Source organism: Oncorhynchus kisutch, linkage group LG11 (genome assembly GCF_002021735.2).
Source record: "Oncorhynchus kisutch isolate 150728-3 linkage group LG11, Okis_V2, whole genome shotgun sequence".
Lineage (NCBI taxonomy): Eukaryota > Metazoa > Chordata > Actinopteri > Salmoniformes > Salmonidae > Oncorhynchus > Oncorhynchus kisutch.
This window is the reverse complement of record NC_034184.2, coordinates 51,931,311-51,948,396: the sequence shown is the minus strand read 5'-3', so window position 1 is coordinate 51,948,396 and position 17,086 is coordinate 51,931,311. Positions and strand designations below refer to the sequence as shown.

Sequence of the window (17,086 nt, the reverse complement as noted above, 5' to 3'; positions counted from 1 at the left end):
GGACACCAAAGGAAACAGGATGCACTGGAGCTCAATTTCAAGCATCTTAACCTGAATACTTATATAAACAAGGCATTTTTAAAATTATTTTTAATACAATTTGCAAAACACTCAATCTGTTTTGGCTTTGTCATTATGGGGTATTGTGTATACGGAGGGAAAAATTACAAATCCATTTTGGATAAGGCTTAAATGTAACAAAATGTGGAAAAAGTCAAGGGGTCTGAATACTTTCCAAATGCACTGTCAACATAAAGGACTAACTTGAACTGTCGTTCTTCTGTGGTAATTTATTTTGGTTACCCTAGACATACTGAACACTTTGACATATTGGAAACATTCAACATGTTCATTGTGGGAACATTGGAACAAGTTACCCTGGTCCCAGATCTGTTTGAACTCTTGCCGAGTCCATCATCAAACCAAACATGTTGGACATGACAATGAGTAAACATGACAGCAGACACGGGCACTCAGGCTAGTTTTGAACAAATAACATTAATAAACAAAGTACTGAACTGACGAGGTCAAAACAGAGAACTTGGTTCTGTAGAGGCATATTTTATTTATTTTTTCAATATACTTCAGAGGAAAACAATATACAAAGCAATGTGGTCAGCTTTACTGAATGTGTTGGTGCATCTCAAATCAGACTGAATAGAAGATTAGAACAGTGGAGAAAAATCAGGCAGTCACAGCTCAGGACACCGTTTACTTCCCAAATCGCACCCCCATTTCCTACATAGAGCACTATTGTTATACATAGGGCACCATTTGGGACAAAGCCACTGTTTCTGTACTGACTCGGAGTGAACGGGGGGGGGGGGGGGGGATACAAAGATGCAAGTATGGACGGGAGTGCCAAAAACAACCCTATAGATCGATGCATGACAAACACTTGTTGAATATCTTTTTGTTACTGGATCAAATAGAAAAAAACATGGTATATTTATTTCCATGTCAGAGGTTGTGTGACTTAAGACTTTCAACAAGGCACTAGCATTAATAGTAATAAACAAAACACTAACAGAACTCCAATAAAATAATAACCAGTGCTCACTTGAGTTTAGCATGTTTATTACAATACGCACATATCACATTGGCTGTCATTGCTCTGCTCAACCTGACCCTGGTGTGTGAGGTTAGTGATCAGCACCTCCATGTCCACATCCCAAATGGTACCCTGTTCCCTATATAGTGCACCACTTTTAACCAGGCCCTTTAGGTAAGAAGACTTAAAAGGAGAAGAGAGACTCATAACAGAGAGCAAGAAGTACAAATGGGAGCCAGTAGTTCTAATTGTGTCATTCAGGTCAATTCACTGAGTGCCATTTGGCTTCCAGTGCACTTCCTGAAAAATCTTGAATTATGACATCTCCTTTTTAGTCTTTTTGACTATGGGCCCTGGTCAAAGGTAATGTACAAAATCAGGAATACAGTGCCATTTCAGACATACCCTATACCTTGCCAGTGCCCCCCAAACAGCTGCTTTAATAGCTCCAAGTAGCACTCATTGTGCAAAGAAAAGTGTAGCAATAATTTATTAATAACATATTCTGATATACTATCAGCACTGCAACTTATTAATAAAGCCTTTTTCTTTACTTCTTAAACTCCATTATTACTTTATCAACTGTACATAGGAATGAACTCTCGGTTGAACCAAGACTGTGCCACCTCGCTTTTAATATAAGTACCCCCCCCCCCCCCCCCCCAAAAAAAACCTTGCTGGAAAGTTTGAGAAAAAAAAACAAGAGGGTTTTTACTCTTCCCGGCTCCTCTACAATATAGGAGGAGCTAGACCACAGGGTTGGGCTCCTGCATGTAATGGGTATGACCAGGGTGGTAGTTATGGAGGGGCTAGCAGTGGGAATGGTCCTTGATCTCAAAGCAGCACACAATTGTGGCACCTTTTTTTCCCCCTTCACTCACTCACACCACCAGGCACTGGTTTGTTTGTTTTTCATTTTAGGAAATGCAGGACAGGGCCACAGGGAGCTGTGAACAAACAGATCTGAACCATTGCGACCAGACATTATGTACCTTTCAGGAGGAGGAAGGTGGGGATGGGTAGCTGTGTGCGGCCGTCTCCCAAATATCACCCTACTCCCTATATAGTGCAAATTTTAACCAAAGTTCAATACACATAGGAATACACATAGGAAATAGTGTGCCATTTGGGACACATACTGTGTGTGTAACCATTATACTTCAACCAAAGGGGGATGATAGGGAAAATAACTTTAATCCATTGAGCATTATTATTATTCAAGAGCAGAGAAAAACGTTTGTTTTACCTTGCTTGCTTGTTTTATACTAAGTTAATGTTTCAGTTATTATTGACTGTATAACACTATACTCCACCGTTTCCATGCAGGTCATAGATGTTCAAGGCAATGGTTCACCCATCTATTAAAACAAAAGCTTCAAGTCTGCAGACTGACAGTGCCGTCCCAAATAGCATCCTATTCCCAATATAGTGCACTACTTTTGACTAGGGCCTATATGGTTCTGGTTAAAAGTAGTGCACTATAGAGGAAATAGTGTGGCATTTGGGACATACCCACTGACAGACAAGTTTAATATGAAGGAGGCTATGAAATTAAGCCGTTACTTCCTCGGCATAACGTTGATTAGTTTGGATGTCAAAAGCTTTGATAAGCATGGCTTTCCATGGTTTCAATAATCTACAAAACATATTTACAACATGGATAACATCTACAAGAAATCTACATCTCCAGGGCACATACAAAACCAACCATAGGGGCATCCCAAATGGCACCCTATCCACTACATAGTGTACTATAAAGGAAATAGGGTGCCATTTGGGACAGGCCATGTCTTGTATCAACCCTTTTTCTCCCCTCTTCCCCAACCAACCAACCACTCAGACCCTCTCCCACAAGCCCAGCACTCTCCATGCCCAACGGTCCAAAGCCAACCCAACTGCAGCTTGTGTTAAGACTGGGCACAGAACAAGAACAGTTCTCCCAACCAACGGCTCTCTTACAACCATGTGCAATGGGTCTCTCCACCCTATCCTCTCCATTCTTCAACTCAAGTTCTCAGACCATGAAGGAATTCTGATTCTTCAACTTTTCAAGTTCTTTAATTTGTTGTCTCAAAAATAATATCCTAGACAAGAGTAGAAAAAAATATGTATTAGTTGTCATGTTAAAAGATTTATAATAATAGAACACTTGGATGTTAACACGCATATCGCAGGCAATTAGGGTCTGGACTCTTACCTCTGCTCGCGCAATGTCGCTTGAATTTCACTGACTCGAACTAAGGATCTGAGATTTTTGAGCTCCGTGCAATTTTCAGACATGTAGATGCTTCCCATGGTGTGGGCCTCCTCACGTAGTCTGGAAGCCTGGGGGGAGAGAGATCAAAAAGTTTAAAATAATCAAAGAAAATCAAAAAGAACAACAGCAATGACACTGATCATTGCATAATGAATCTGGGTTCACATCAAAATAATGAAATGAATAGGTTACCCAATACTGTAAAATCTATACACTCTCTTTACCAAATATCTTTACTGGTGAAAAAAAAAAAAAAAAATGCATACAATTCCTTAAATGCGTATCCTACCTGTTTCTCTGCGTGGTCGGCGGGCCAGCCCTGGACATGCTTGATGAGATTCTCATTGAAGTGTGCTGCTAGGGTGGGGGTGAAGGAGCAGGAGGCTGGTCGGGTGGAGGAAGAAGAGCTGGAGGGGGTGGAGGTGGTGGCACTGCTGCTGCTGGGGGGGACGTAGTTGGGACCTGGGGATGGACTCCTCTGACTGCTGTGGAATGACAGAGGGTCAGACTAATTATATGCCAATGATATTCTGCTGTAATAACACTAACACCAACTTTGTTGTTGTTTGTTGGATCTGGCTTTGTTGTTGTAACAGAGGAGACAGGAGGGTCAAACCAATATATCATACAAAACAGACCAACACAGCATAATATCAACAATTAAGGTTCTTAGAAATCAAATAACTAAACAATTGTGCATATCTTGTGAGATTCTGCTGATCAAATACAACCAGAGAAAAGGGTCCACATCAGAAAAGACTGACACATTCTGCATATTATTTTAAGCTCAAAACACCCATGAAGTCCAGTGTCTGACTACACCCTACAGGGTGGGGTAATCTACATTGTAATACTTAATTTTGCAATATTGTATTCACTCAGTGGCTTGTGAATTGTGATATTTGGTTAAATCCGCTTAACAGTTCCAATACATATCAGATGTGTTTAACTTGATGTCGTCTTGATTTCTTTGGTTAAACAATGGTGCATCCATTGTCTTTGTGTGTAGCGATACAATGCAATGACTTATGAAAAACGTGTTCTATAAACCGCCAGCAGGTGGTGCCACAACATGACATATTGACAAATTAAATTGTCTCCTACAAGGCAGGCTCATGTATGGCATTGTTCTGTTTTTGCTTCACATCAGTCAGACCAGAGTTTCTTGAAGAATCTTACTAGCAATATGTGGTTGTTTTGTCTTCTATTGATAGGAGCAGATGCTCCGTTAATTTTTTTGTATATAGATTTGCCACACTAAAAACACAAATTAACACATTCAACGCCACACAATGTTATTCAAAAATGTATTGGTTTCTTCAATGTACACAATACCCAATAATGACAGTTTTTGCTTTAAGATTTTTTTTTTGCAAATGTATATATAAACTGAAATATTACATTTACACAAGTATTCAGACCCTTTACTCAGTACTCTGCTGAAGCACCAAGTCTTCTTGGGTATGACACTACAAGTTTGACACATCTATGTGGGGAGTTTCTCCCATTCTTCTCTGCATATCCTCAAGCTGTGTCAGATTGGATGAGGAGAGTCGCTGCACAGATATTTTCATGTCTCTTCAGAGATGTTAGATCGGGTTCAAGTCCAGGATCTGGCTGAGCCACTCAAGGACATTGAGACTTGTCCTGAAGCCACTCCTGCGTGGTCAAGGTTGTGCGCTTAGGTTTGTTGGTTTTTTGGAAGGTGAACTTTTGCCCTCGTCTGAGGTCCTGAGCACTCTGGTTTTCATCAAGGATCTCTGTACTTTGTTCCGTTCAGCTTTCCCTTGATCCTGACTAGTCTTCCAGTCCCTGCAGCTGAAAAATATCCACACAGCTTGATGTTGCCACAACCATCCTTCACAGTAGGGCCATGTTTCCTCCAGACGTGACACTTGGCATTCAGGCCAAAGAGTTCAATCTTGGTTTCATCAGACCAGAGAATCTTGTTTCTCATGGTCAGAGTCGTTAGGTGCCTTTTGGATAACTCCAAGCGGGCTGTCAAGTGCCTTTTGATGAGGAGTGGCTTCCATCTGAGCACTACCATAAAGGCCTGATTGGAGTTCTGCAGAGATGGTTCTCTTTCTGGAAGGTTCTCCCATCTCCACAGAAGAACTCTGCAGCTCTGTCAGGGGGACCATCAGGACCGTGGTCACCTCCCTGACCAAGATCCTTCTTCTGCGATAGATCAGTTTGGCCGGGCGGCCAGCTCTAGGAAGAGTCTTGGTGGTTCCAAACATCTCCATTTAAGAATGATGGAGGCCACTGTGTTCTTGGGGATCTTCAATGCTGCAAAAATTGTTTTGTACCCTTTCCCAGATGTGCCGAGACACAATCCTGTCTGAGCGCTACGGACAATTCCTTCGGCCTCAAGGCTTAGTTTCTGCTCTGACATGCGCCGCCAACTGTGGGACCACATACAGTTGAAGTCGGAAGTTTACATACACTAAGGATGGAGTCATTAAAACTCGTTATTCAACCACTCCACAATTTTCTTGTTAAAAAGCAGAAAATTATGTCATGGCTTTAGAAGCTTCTGATAGGCTAATTGACATCATTTGAGTCAATTGGAGGTGTACCTGTGGATGTATTTCAAGGCCTACCTTCAAATTCACTCAGTGCCTCTTTGCATTACATCGGGGGAAAAACAAAAGAAATCAGCCAAGACCACAGAAAAACAATTGTAGACCTCCACAAGTCTGGTTCATCCTTGGGAGCAATTTCCAAACGCCTGAAGGTACCACGTTCATCTGTACAAACAATAGTATGCAAGTATAAACACCATGGGACAACGCAGCCGTCATACCGCTCAGAAAGGAGACGCGTTCTGTCTCCTAGAGATGAACGTATGTTGTGAAAAGCGCAAATCAATCCCAGAAGAACAGCAAAGGACCTTGTGAAAATGCTGGAGGAAACAGGTACAAAAGTAACTATATCCACAGTAAAACGAGTCATATGTGGACATAACTTGAAAGGCCGCTCACCAAGGAAGAAGTCAAGTCACTGCTCCAAAATCTCCATAAAAAAGCCAGACTACGGTTTGCAACTGCACATGGGGACAAAGATTGTACTTTTTGGAGGAAATGTCCTCTGGTCTGATGAAACAAAAATAGAACTGTTTGGCCATAATGACCATCGTTATGTTTGGAGTATAGGGGGAGGCTTGCAAGCCGAAGAACACCATCCTAACTGTGAAACACGGGGGTGGCGGCATCATGTTGTGGGAATGCTTTGCTGCAGGAGGGACTGGTGAACTTCACAAAATAGATGACATCATGAGGAATACAATTATGTGGATATATTGAAGCAACATCTCAAGACATGAGCCAGGAAGTTAAAGCTTGTTCGCAAATGGGGCTTCCAAATGGACAATGACCCCCAGCATACTTCCAAAGTTGTGGCAAAATTATTTAAGGACAACAAAGTCAAGCTATTGGTATTGGAGTTGCCATCACAAAGCCCTGACCTCAATCTCATAGAAAATGTGTGTGCAGAACTGAAAAAGTGTGTGTGAGGAAGGAGGCCTACAAACCTGACTCAGTTACACCGGCTCTGTCAGGAGGAATGGGCCAAAATTCACATAACTTATTGTGGGAAGCTTGTGGAAGGCTCCCGACCCCACACAATTTAAAAAGGCAATACTACCAAATACTAATTGAGTGTATGTAAAATTCTGACCCACTGGGAATGTGAAGAAATAAAAGCTGAAATAAATAATTCTCTACTATTATTCTGACATTTCACATTTTTTAAATAAAGTGGTGATCCTAACCGACCTAAGATAGGACATTTTTTACATGGATTAAATGTCAGGAATTGTGAAAAAGTATAGAAGAGTTTAAATGTCTTTGGCTAAGGTGTATGTAAACTTCCAACTTCAACTGTATAGAGAGGTGTGTGCCTTCCAAATCATGTCCAATCAATTGAATTTCCCACAGACTCCAATCAAGTCGTAGAAACATCAAGGATTATCAATGGAAACAGGATGCACCGGAGATCAATTTCGAGTCTCATAGCAAAGGGTCTGAACATTTATGTAAATAAGGTATAAGCTTTATTTTTAATACATTTGGAAAAATGTCTAAAAACCTGTTTTTTCGCTTTGTCATATGGGGTATTGTGTGAAGATTGAAGGGGGGAAAAATTATTTAATCCATTTTAGAATAAGGCTGTGGGAAAAAAACAATGTGGAAAAAAGGGAATACTTTCCGAATGTACTGTACAGTGCTCGAGCCCATAAATGAATCAAGTGTCTGCTAAATTACTAAAAATGTAAATGAAAAGCTCACCCTTGACGCTGGAGAGTCCTTGGGGAGGCTGCGATGTCGTGTCCGTGCTGTTTGTCGCTGGGGAGGGGCTGCTGGGGAGAGGGCTGAGGGGCTGATCCTTGCTGCTTCACAGCCGGCGTGTTGCTCACCTGGACCACAGCCAGAGAGCAGAGAAGGGTTAGAGAGGAAACACACCAGAACCCTTGAGGTTCACCACAACCACACAGACAGGGAGGTAGGTTAAAAGCCCAGATTAGACTGGCACTTTTACTGAAATTCACTTGCTGTTGATCGACTCGACACACAAACACAAGGGGATGGGATGTTATAGAATACAAATGGCAGTAGCTATGGTTTCCATCCAATTGGCGACAGATTTATGCAAATATTCTAAAATCCTCATAATAAAATATACAAAGACCCGTCAAGCTCATCACTATCCATTTTCGTCACGCTGTGAAGGTCATTATAACTTCATGCCTTCAGAAAGTATTCACACGCCTTGACTTTTTACACATTTTGTTATGTTACAGCCTGAATTTAAAATGGATTAAACTGGCCAACATACAAAACCCCATAAGGTCGAAGTAGAATTGTTTTTACAAAAAAAAATGAAAAGCTGAAATGTCATGAGCCAGTAAGTATTAAACCCCTTTGTCATGGGAAGCCTAAATAAGTTCAGGAGTAAAAATGTGCAAGTCTCATAAGTTGCATGACTGTGTGTAATAATAGCGTTTTACATGACTAGAATGACTACCTCATCTCCTTACCCCACACACAGATAATTGTAAGGTCTCTCAGTCGAGAAGTGAATTTCAAACAGATTCAACAACAAAGACCAGGGAGGCTTTCCAATGACTCGCAAAGACTGGCAGCTATTGGTAGATGGGTAAAATAAAAAAAAGCAGACCGTGAATATCCCTTTGAGCATGGACGGTGTTGGACAGTGTATTAATAAACCCAGCCACTACAAATATAGACGTTCTTCCTAACTCAGTTGACGGAGAGGAAGGAAACCGCTCAGGGAATTCTCCATGATGCCAATGGGGACTTTAAAACAGTTAGAGTTTAACCTCTAGTGACACCCCATCCCGTGAACAGGACCGTTTATCATCTTACACTAATTAGCATAACGCAACGGACATAAATCTTCCTAGAAAATATTCCTATTCATGAAAATCACAAGCGAAATGTATTGGAACACAGCTTAGCCTTTTGTTAATCACCCGGTCATCTCAGATTTTCAAAATATGCTTTACAGCCAACGCTAGACAAGCATTTGTGTAAGTTTATAATAGCCTAGCATAGCATTATGCCTTGCTAGCAGCAAGCAACCTTGTCACGGAAATCAGAAAAGCAATCAAATTAAATCGTTTACCTTTGATGAACTTCGGATGTTTTCACTCACGAGACTCCTAAGTAGATAGCCAAAGTTAATTTTTTCCCAAAAATATTATTTTTGTAGGCAAAAAAGCTCCGCTTGTTCTTCACGTTTGGCTGAGAAATCGCCCGGAAATTGAGGTCACCACAACGCCATTTTTTCTCTCCAAATTAGCTCCATAATATCAACAGAAACATGGCAAATGTTGTTTAGAATCCATCCTCAAGGTGTTTTTCTAATATCTATTCGATAATATATTTGTCGGGATAATTCCTTTTTCTCTAGGACCGATTGGAGTAATGGCTACCTCTGCACTTTACGCGAGTCTCTCTCTCGGAGCCACCAATGTGCCCCCATACGTCTATTCTTCAACAGAAATGCGTAAAACTACGTGACAATGCTGTAGACACCTTGGGGAATACGTAGAAAGCGTAAGCTCGTTGATGGTACATTCACAGCCATATAGGGAGTCATTGGAACGCAGCGCTTTCAAAACCTGGGGCACTTCCGGACTGGATTTTTCTCAGGCTTTCGCTTGCAACATAAGGTCTGTTAAAAAAAATTTTAACTAGGCAAGTCAGTTAAGAACAAATTCTTATTTTCAATGATGGCCTAGGAACAGTGGGTTAACTGCCCGTTCAGGGGCAGAACGACAGATTTGTACCTTGTCAGCTCGGGGGTTTGCACTTGCAACCTTCCGGTTACTAGTCCAACTCTCTAACCACTAGGCTACCCTGCCGCTTTTTATACTCACAGACAATATCTTTACAGTTTTGGAAACGTTAGAGTGTTTTCTATCGAAAGCTGTCAATTATATGCATATTCTAGCATATAATTTTCCTGACGTTTTTTTCCCTCCAAAAATGAAAATTACTGCCCCCTAACACCAACAGGTTACAGGCTGTGATGGGAGAAAACAAAGGATGGATCAACAACATTGTAGTTACTCCACAATAATCACCCAATTGACAGAGTGAAATGTAAGAAGCCTGTACAGAATTTTAAAAAACATTCCAAAACAGCCTGTTGCAACAAGGCACTAAAGTAATACTGCAAACAATATGGCAAAGCAATTTACTTTCTGTCCAGAATACAAAGTGTAGTAATGGATTTGCCCCAAACATGTGCCTCAAGCATAGAGGTGGCTGCATTATATTATGGGTATGCTTGCAATCATTAAGGACTGGGGAGATTTTCAGGATAAATTGAGCCAAGTAGACAAAATCCTGAAGGAAAACCTGGTTCAGTCTGCTTTCTACCAGTCACTGGGATATGAATTCATCTTGATCAATAACTAATTTGAGAGCTTGAAGAACTTAGTGTGGAAAGCTCTTAGATTCTTGCCCAGAAAGACTCACAGCTGTAATCACTGCCAAAGGTGATTCTAATGTACAGACTCAGGGATGTGAATATTTATGTAAATGAGATGTCTATTATATTGTCAATTAATTTGCCAACATTTCTAAAAATATATTTACACTTTCTCATTATGGGGTATTGTGTGTAGATGGGTGAGAATTTTGAATTCAGGCTGTAACACAAGGAATAAATCAAGAGGTAATTATTTTTTTACCTTTATTTAACTAGGCAAGTCAGTTAAGAACAAATTCTTATTTTCAATGATGGCCTAGGAACTGTGGGTTAACTGCCTGTTCAGGGGCAGAACGACAGATTTGTACCTTGTCAGCTTGGGATTTGAACTTGCAACCTGCCGGTTACTAGTCCAACGCTCTAACCACTAGGATACCCTACCACCCCCCTACCGTATGAATACATTCTGAAGGCACTATTTCATCAGTAGACTAATAAATGAAATGCTTTTGCGTTGTAGTGGGAGGACCACACAACATGTCATCACTTGACTCCCAAGTTTACTTTGATATAATAGTTATATCAATATATACAAAAGTGGTCAGATGACGCAGATGCAGGACTGTTTTGCTAGCAAAGACTGGAATATGTTCCGGGATTTATCCAATGGCAATGAGGAGTACACCACCTCAGTCACCGGCTTCATCAATAAGTGCATCGATGAACCAGAAGCCTCAGATTATAGGCAACATCTGCACTGAGCCAAAGCCATGAGCTGTCGCTTTTAACCTCTCTGGGATATGTGGGAAGCTAGCATCCCACCTGGCCAAAAGCCAGTGAAAATGCAGAGCGCCAAATTCAAATAAATTACTATAAAAATCAAACTTTCATAAAATCACACATGTAAGATACCAAATTAAAAGCTACACGTGTTGTGAATCCAGCCAACATGTCAGATTTCAAAAAGGCTTTTCGGCAAAAGCAAACAATGCTATTATCTGAGGATAGCACCATAGTAAACAAAGAGAGAAAACATATTTCAACCCTGCAGGCGCGACACAAACGCAGAAATAAAAATATAAAATCATGCATTACCTTTAACGAGCTTCTTTTGTTGGCACTCCAATATGTCTCATAAACATCACAAATGGTCCTTTTGTTCGATTAATTCCGTTGATATCCAAAATGTCCATTTATTTGGCGCGTTTGATCCAGAAAAACACCGGTTCCAACTTGCTACACTACAAAATACCTCAAAACTTTGCCAAAACTACAAAATATCTCAACTTTGCCAAAACATTTCAAACTACTTTTGTAATACAACTTTAGGTATTTTTAAGTAAATAATCGATCAAATTAAAGACTGGATGATCTGTGTTCAATACAGGAAGAAAACAAACTGACGCTACCTTTCTGGTCACGTGCCTCTATCTAACAGTACACTTGAAGTGACCCTCGTTTGGAACAGGGCTACTTCTTCATTACACAAAGGAAAACCCTCAACCAATTTCTAAAGACTGGTGACATTTAAGGATCTGCAAGAAGGTCCCTTAGAAATCTGGATTCCCAATGACAACCCATTGAAAAGAAACCCATTGAAATCTGAATGGTTTGCCCTATGGGTTTCGCCTGCTTCATAAGTTCTGTTATACTCAGACATGATGCAAACAGTTTTAGAAACTTCAGTGTTTTCTATCCAAATAATATGCATATCTTATCTTCTGAGGATGAGTAGCAGGCAGTTGAATATGGGCATGCATTTCATACGGACGGGAAAATACTGCCCCGTCACCAAGAAGTTAAGGAGCAGGACTAACCCGGAAGCTTATAAGAAATCCCACTCTGACCGCCGACGAACCATCAAACAGGCAAAGCGTTTAATACAGGACTAAGGAGGAATCCTACTACACCGGCTCTGATGCTCGTTGGATGTGGCAGGGCTCGCAAACTATTATGGACTACAAAAAGGAAACCCAGCCACAACCCAGTGACGCGAGCCGACCAGACGGGCTAAATGCCTTCAATTGCTTCAAGGAAAGCAACACTGAAACAAGAATGTGAGCACCAGTTGTTCCCAGACGCCAGTGTGATCACGCTCTCCGTAGCAGATGTCAGCAAGACCATTAGCCTCTTAAGGATCGGACAATTTTATTCAATTTGCTGAAAATGAGCAATACTGTCAAACAGGTCAACATTCACAAGGCCAGATGGATTACCAGGACGTGTACTCAAAGCATGCGCGGACCAACTGGCAAGTGTCTTCATTGATATTTTCCACCTCTCCCCGACCAAGTCAGTAATACCTACATGTTTCAAGCAGACCACCATAGTCCCTGTTCCCAAGAAAGCAAAGGTTACCTGCCTAAATGACTACCGCCCCATAGCACTTATGTCGGTAGCCATGAAGTGCTTTGAATGGCTGGTCACATCATCATCCAGGAAACCCTAGCCCACTAATTCACGTACCGCCCCAACAGATCCACAGACGACACAATCTCTATTAAACTACACACTGTCCTTTCCCACCTGGACAAAAGGAACACCTATGTGAGAATGCTGTTCATTGACCACATCAAGTGTTCAACACCATAGTGCCCATGAAGCCCATCACTAAGCTAAGGACCCTGGGATTAAACACCTCCCTCTGCAACTGGATCCTGGACTTCCTTACCGGCCACCACCAGGTGGAAAGGGTAGGCAACTTCCACGTTGATCCTCAACACGGGGGCACCACAGAGGTGCGTGCTTAGATCCCACCTGCACTCCCAAGCAAAACTCCAACACCATCTTTAAGTTGGCTGACGGCCTGATTACAGACAACAATGAGAGATCCTCTATGGAGGTCAGAGACCTGGCAGTGTGGTGCCAGGAGAACCTCCTCTCCCACAATTTGAGCAAGACAACTACAGGACTACAGGAAAAGGAGTGCCAAACACGCTCCAATTCACATCGATGGGGCTGTAGTGGAGCAGGTTGAGAGTTTCAAGTTGCTTGGCGTCCACGTCACCAACAAACTATCATGGTCCCAACACACCAAGAAAGTTATGAAGAGGGCATACCAACGCCTTTTCCCCCGCGGGAGACGGACAAGATTTGTCATGGGTCCCCAGATCCTCAAAAAGTTTGACACCCAAAGCCATAATAAGAGTGCTGAACAATAAATAAAATGGACAACCGACCGTTTTTTACACTGCTACGACTTTATTATCTATGCAGTCACTTTACTCCTACTTACATGTACAAATTACCTCAACTAACCTGTACTCCCGCACATTGAATACCGGTACCTAGTCAATGTATAAAGCCTCATTAATGTGTTATTTTAATTTGATTTAGTAAATAGTTGAAGTCGGGAGTTTACATACACCTTAGCCAAATACATTTAAACTGTTTTTGTTGTTGTTTTTTACCATCCCTGACATTAAATCCTAGTAAAAAAAAATCTGTCTTAGGACAGTTAAGAACACTTTATTTTAAGAATGTGAAATGCCAGAATAATATAATGACTTATTTCAGCTTTTATTTCTTTCATCACATTCCCAGTGGGTCAGAAGTCTTACACACTCAATTGGTATTTGGTAGTATTGCCTTTAAATTGTTTAACTTGGGTCAAACGTTTCAGGTGGCCTTCCACAAGCTTCCCACAATAAATTGGGTACATTTTAGCCATTTCCTCCTGACAGAGCTGGTGTAACGGAGTCAGGTTTGTAGGCCTCCTTGCTCGCACACTTTTTCTGCATACACGTTTTCTATAGGTTTGAAGTCTCTGTGGGTCTCTGTGGTGGCCACTCAAATACCTTGACTGTGTTGTCCTTAAGCCATTTTGTCACAACTTTGGAAGTATGCTTGGGGTCGTATTCCATTTGGAAGCCCCATTTGCGACCAAGCTTTAACTTCATTGGGATAGGGGGCAGAATTTTCACGTCCGGAAGAAAAGCATGCCCAAAGTAAACTGCCGGTTTCTCAGGCCCAGAAGCTAGGATATGCATATAATTGGAAGATTTAGATAGACATAATTTAAAGTTTTAGAAACGTAGTGTTTTCTGCGAGTGTAACAGAACGTATTTGAGAGGACAAACCATCCAGGAATTTTTGTTGTCGTTGTCACTGTTTTCAATTGGTTTTCTATAGGAAACCTGTGAGGAACCTGGTTGCAGTTCCTATGGCTTCCACTAGATGTCATCAGTCTTGAGAAATTGGTTGATGTTTTTCTTTTGAGAAATGAAGTAGGGCTGTTCATTGTGAGTGTCAAGCCAAGTTGACTTTCCTGTGTGACGCGCGTGAACTGGAGCTCGTTCCGTGTTGTTTTTTTAATCTACTATTGAACACCGTATATTCAATCTTAGATATCCTAAAACATAAATAATCGATCAAATTTAAGATTAGATTAGGAAAGTTGTTTGAAATGTTTGTTTACAGGTAACTTATTAGATACTTTGTAGTCATGTTGGGCGAGTTGGAACCGGTGTATTTCAGAAACAATCGCGCCAAATAAATGGACATTTTGGGGATATAAAGAAGGAATTTATCGACCAAAAGGACCATTTGTGATGTTTCTGGGACATTTTGTAGTGCCAACAGAAGATCTTTAAAGGCATGAATTATCGGTATTTCTGACTTTTGTGTCGCACCTGCCTGGTTGAAATATGTTTTTCATGTGTTGGTATGCGGGGCGCTGTCCTCAGATAAACGCATGGCTTGCTTTCGCCGTAAAGCCTTTGAAATCTGACTCGGCGGCTGGCTTTACAACAAGTAAAGCTTTATTTTGATGTATATCACTTGTGATTTTATGAAAGTTAAATATTTATAGTATTGAATTTGGCGTGCTGCAATTTCACCGGATGTTGAGGCGGGACGCTAGCGTCCTACTGATCCGAAAGAAAACTTTCTGACTGATGAGATGTTGCTTTAATATATCCACATAATTTTTCTGCCTCATGATGCCATCTATTTTGTGAAGTGCACCAGTCCCTCCTGTAGCAAAGCACCCTCACAACATGATGCTGCCACCCCCGTGCTTCACGATTGGGATGGTGTTCTTCGGCTTGCAAGCCTCCCCCTTTTTCCTCCAAACATAACAATGGTCATTATAGCCAAACGGTTCTATTTTTGTTTCATCAGACCAAAGGACATTTCTCCAAAAAGTACTTTCTTAGTCCATGTGCAGTTGCAAACCGTAGTCTGGCTTTTTTTAATGGCGGTTTTGGAGCAGTGGCTTCTTCCTTGCTTTGCGGCCTTTCAGGTTATGTCGATATTGGACTCGTTTTACTGTGGATATAGATACCGCTGTACCTGTTTCCTCCAGCATCTTCACAAGGTCCTTTGCTGTTGTTCTGGGAATGATATGCACTTTTCGCACGTTAATCTGCAGGAGACAGAACGAGTCGTAATACTAAACCTGGTATGGAACTCCTTAAACACTGAACCTGGGTATGATTTAGGCCAGTTTGTGATGCTGTGAAACACCAACAGAAAATACTCCTAGGCCCAGACCAGCTAGGTTATAAAGCCAACACAAATACTACCATTCCCTTCACTCATTTACATTACATACAGAACAAGACAGCCAATACTTGTAATGCGACACATGGATTGAACAGAGTTGCTCTGCAGGCAGAGTGAGGTAGACATGGCTTTGCCTACTTTAGACAGAGGTTCTAGGTAGGAAGTAGGCTGCTAGGCAGGCAGTAGGCTGCTAGGCAGGCAGTAGTTAGTATATTAGACTGGCAAGGCTTTTTTTTCACTACTTGGTCTTTTGACCAATCACATCAGATCCTTTTCAGAGCTGATACGATTAGTCAAAAGAACAATTAGTGAAAAAAATATTAGAATTGGGCTGCATGTCTAAAAGCAGCCAAATAGACATGGCCTACCAGAGTGAGTGGTAGTAGTAGACAGTACCTTGTTCTGTGAGGCTACAGGGGGCGTGCTGAGCAGGGCTTTGTGGTGACCAGCGTTGTTCTGCGGCGTGCTGATCCTGGGAGACACGTAGGAGCGGGGAGAGGAGGCGTCTGACGTCAACGACATGGGGGACTGGTTCGACTGCTGGGCTGTTGGGGGTAACAGAGGGTGGAGAATTATTAGACATCTATCTGGTTTAGATACTTTAAAAATCAACAGTGGCAAGTTGGAATAGGAAGGTTGCCATTGTGGATCTAAAAACAAACAAGGAAGCCAGATAAAACAACAGGGTGGCTGAAGGCCTACCTTGGTTGGAGAGCTGGGCTGCTTGGGAGAGCAGAGTAGTGATGTTGAAGGCTGACGGGCCGGCTGTGAGGATCTTATGAAGCAACGACTGTAACGACGCTTGAGTGACAGCAGCTTTGAGGACTGGAAAGAGAAGGGGAAAAAAAAAAAAAATAGTGAGGAAAGCTTAGAAATATGGGCTTTTATCTAAAACCATAACATAAGATGAACCCTAACATCACCCCTGTTTTAGAGCCATCAGATCAGCCACACTAAGTGCGCAACCAAACAAAATGTAAACAATGGAGCAAATTAAATTCTATGACTAACTACTCTAGCTAGTAAAAATGTATTTTGACGTAGGAGCAAACTGAATCAGGATGGATTGGGCAATATTACCATAGTATCGGCTGGCGTTGATGATTGACAGCCATCGTCGATGGTGATGATATCGTGATGTGACAGACAATGGTTTACCATTATTTGAACTTCACTGGTGCCGCGCATAAGGCCGCAGAACTGAGTCGGCTAGCGCCCAAGTGACATTGAGTAAACTGCCTATTTCTATTTGGTACAATCTGTTTCAATAGAGCAGAACACAAGAGAGGAATCTAGGCTAGACAGAGCGGTGA

The 17,086-nt window shown here is 41.6% G+C and overlaps 1 protein-coding gene across 2 annotated transcripts in view; it reads right to left on the bottom strand.

Annotated features, from left to right (window-relative positions):
• Positions 1-541: 541 nt before the first annotated feature.
• Positions 542-17,086, bottom strand: part of LOC109899554 (WW domain-containing adapter protein with coiled-coil-like) — a 68,596-nt gene continuing 52,051 nt past the window's right edge. Inside the window, exons 8-13 of one of the 2 annotated variants that reach the window (XM_020494892.2) lie at positions 16,476-16,598; positions 16,170-16,318; positions 7,598-7,725; positions 3,598-3,790; positions 3,249-3,376; positions 542-3,135 (exon numbers count right to left, since the gene is read on the bottom strand). In XM_020494892.2, coding sequence (XP_020350481.1) covers positions 3,066-3,135; positions 3,249-3,376; positions 3,598-3,790; positions 7,598-7,725; positions 16,170-16,318; positions 16,476-16,598 — 791 coding nt within the window. In that variant the 3' untranslated portion in view covers positions 542-3,065. Of the gene's footprint in view, positions 3,136-3,248; positions 3,377-3,597; positions 3,794-7,597; positions 7,726-16,169; positions 16,319-16,475; positions 16,599-17,086 lie in introns of both variants that reach the window. The other variant, XM_020494891.2, reaches the window with a different exon arrangement.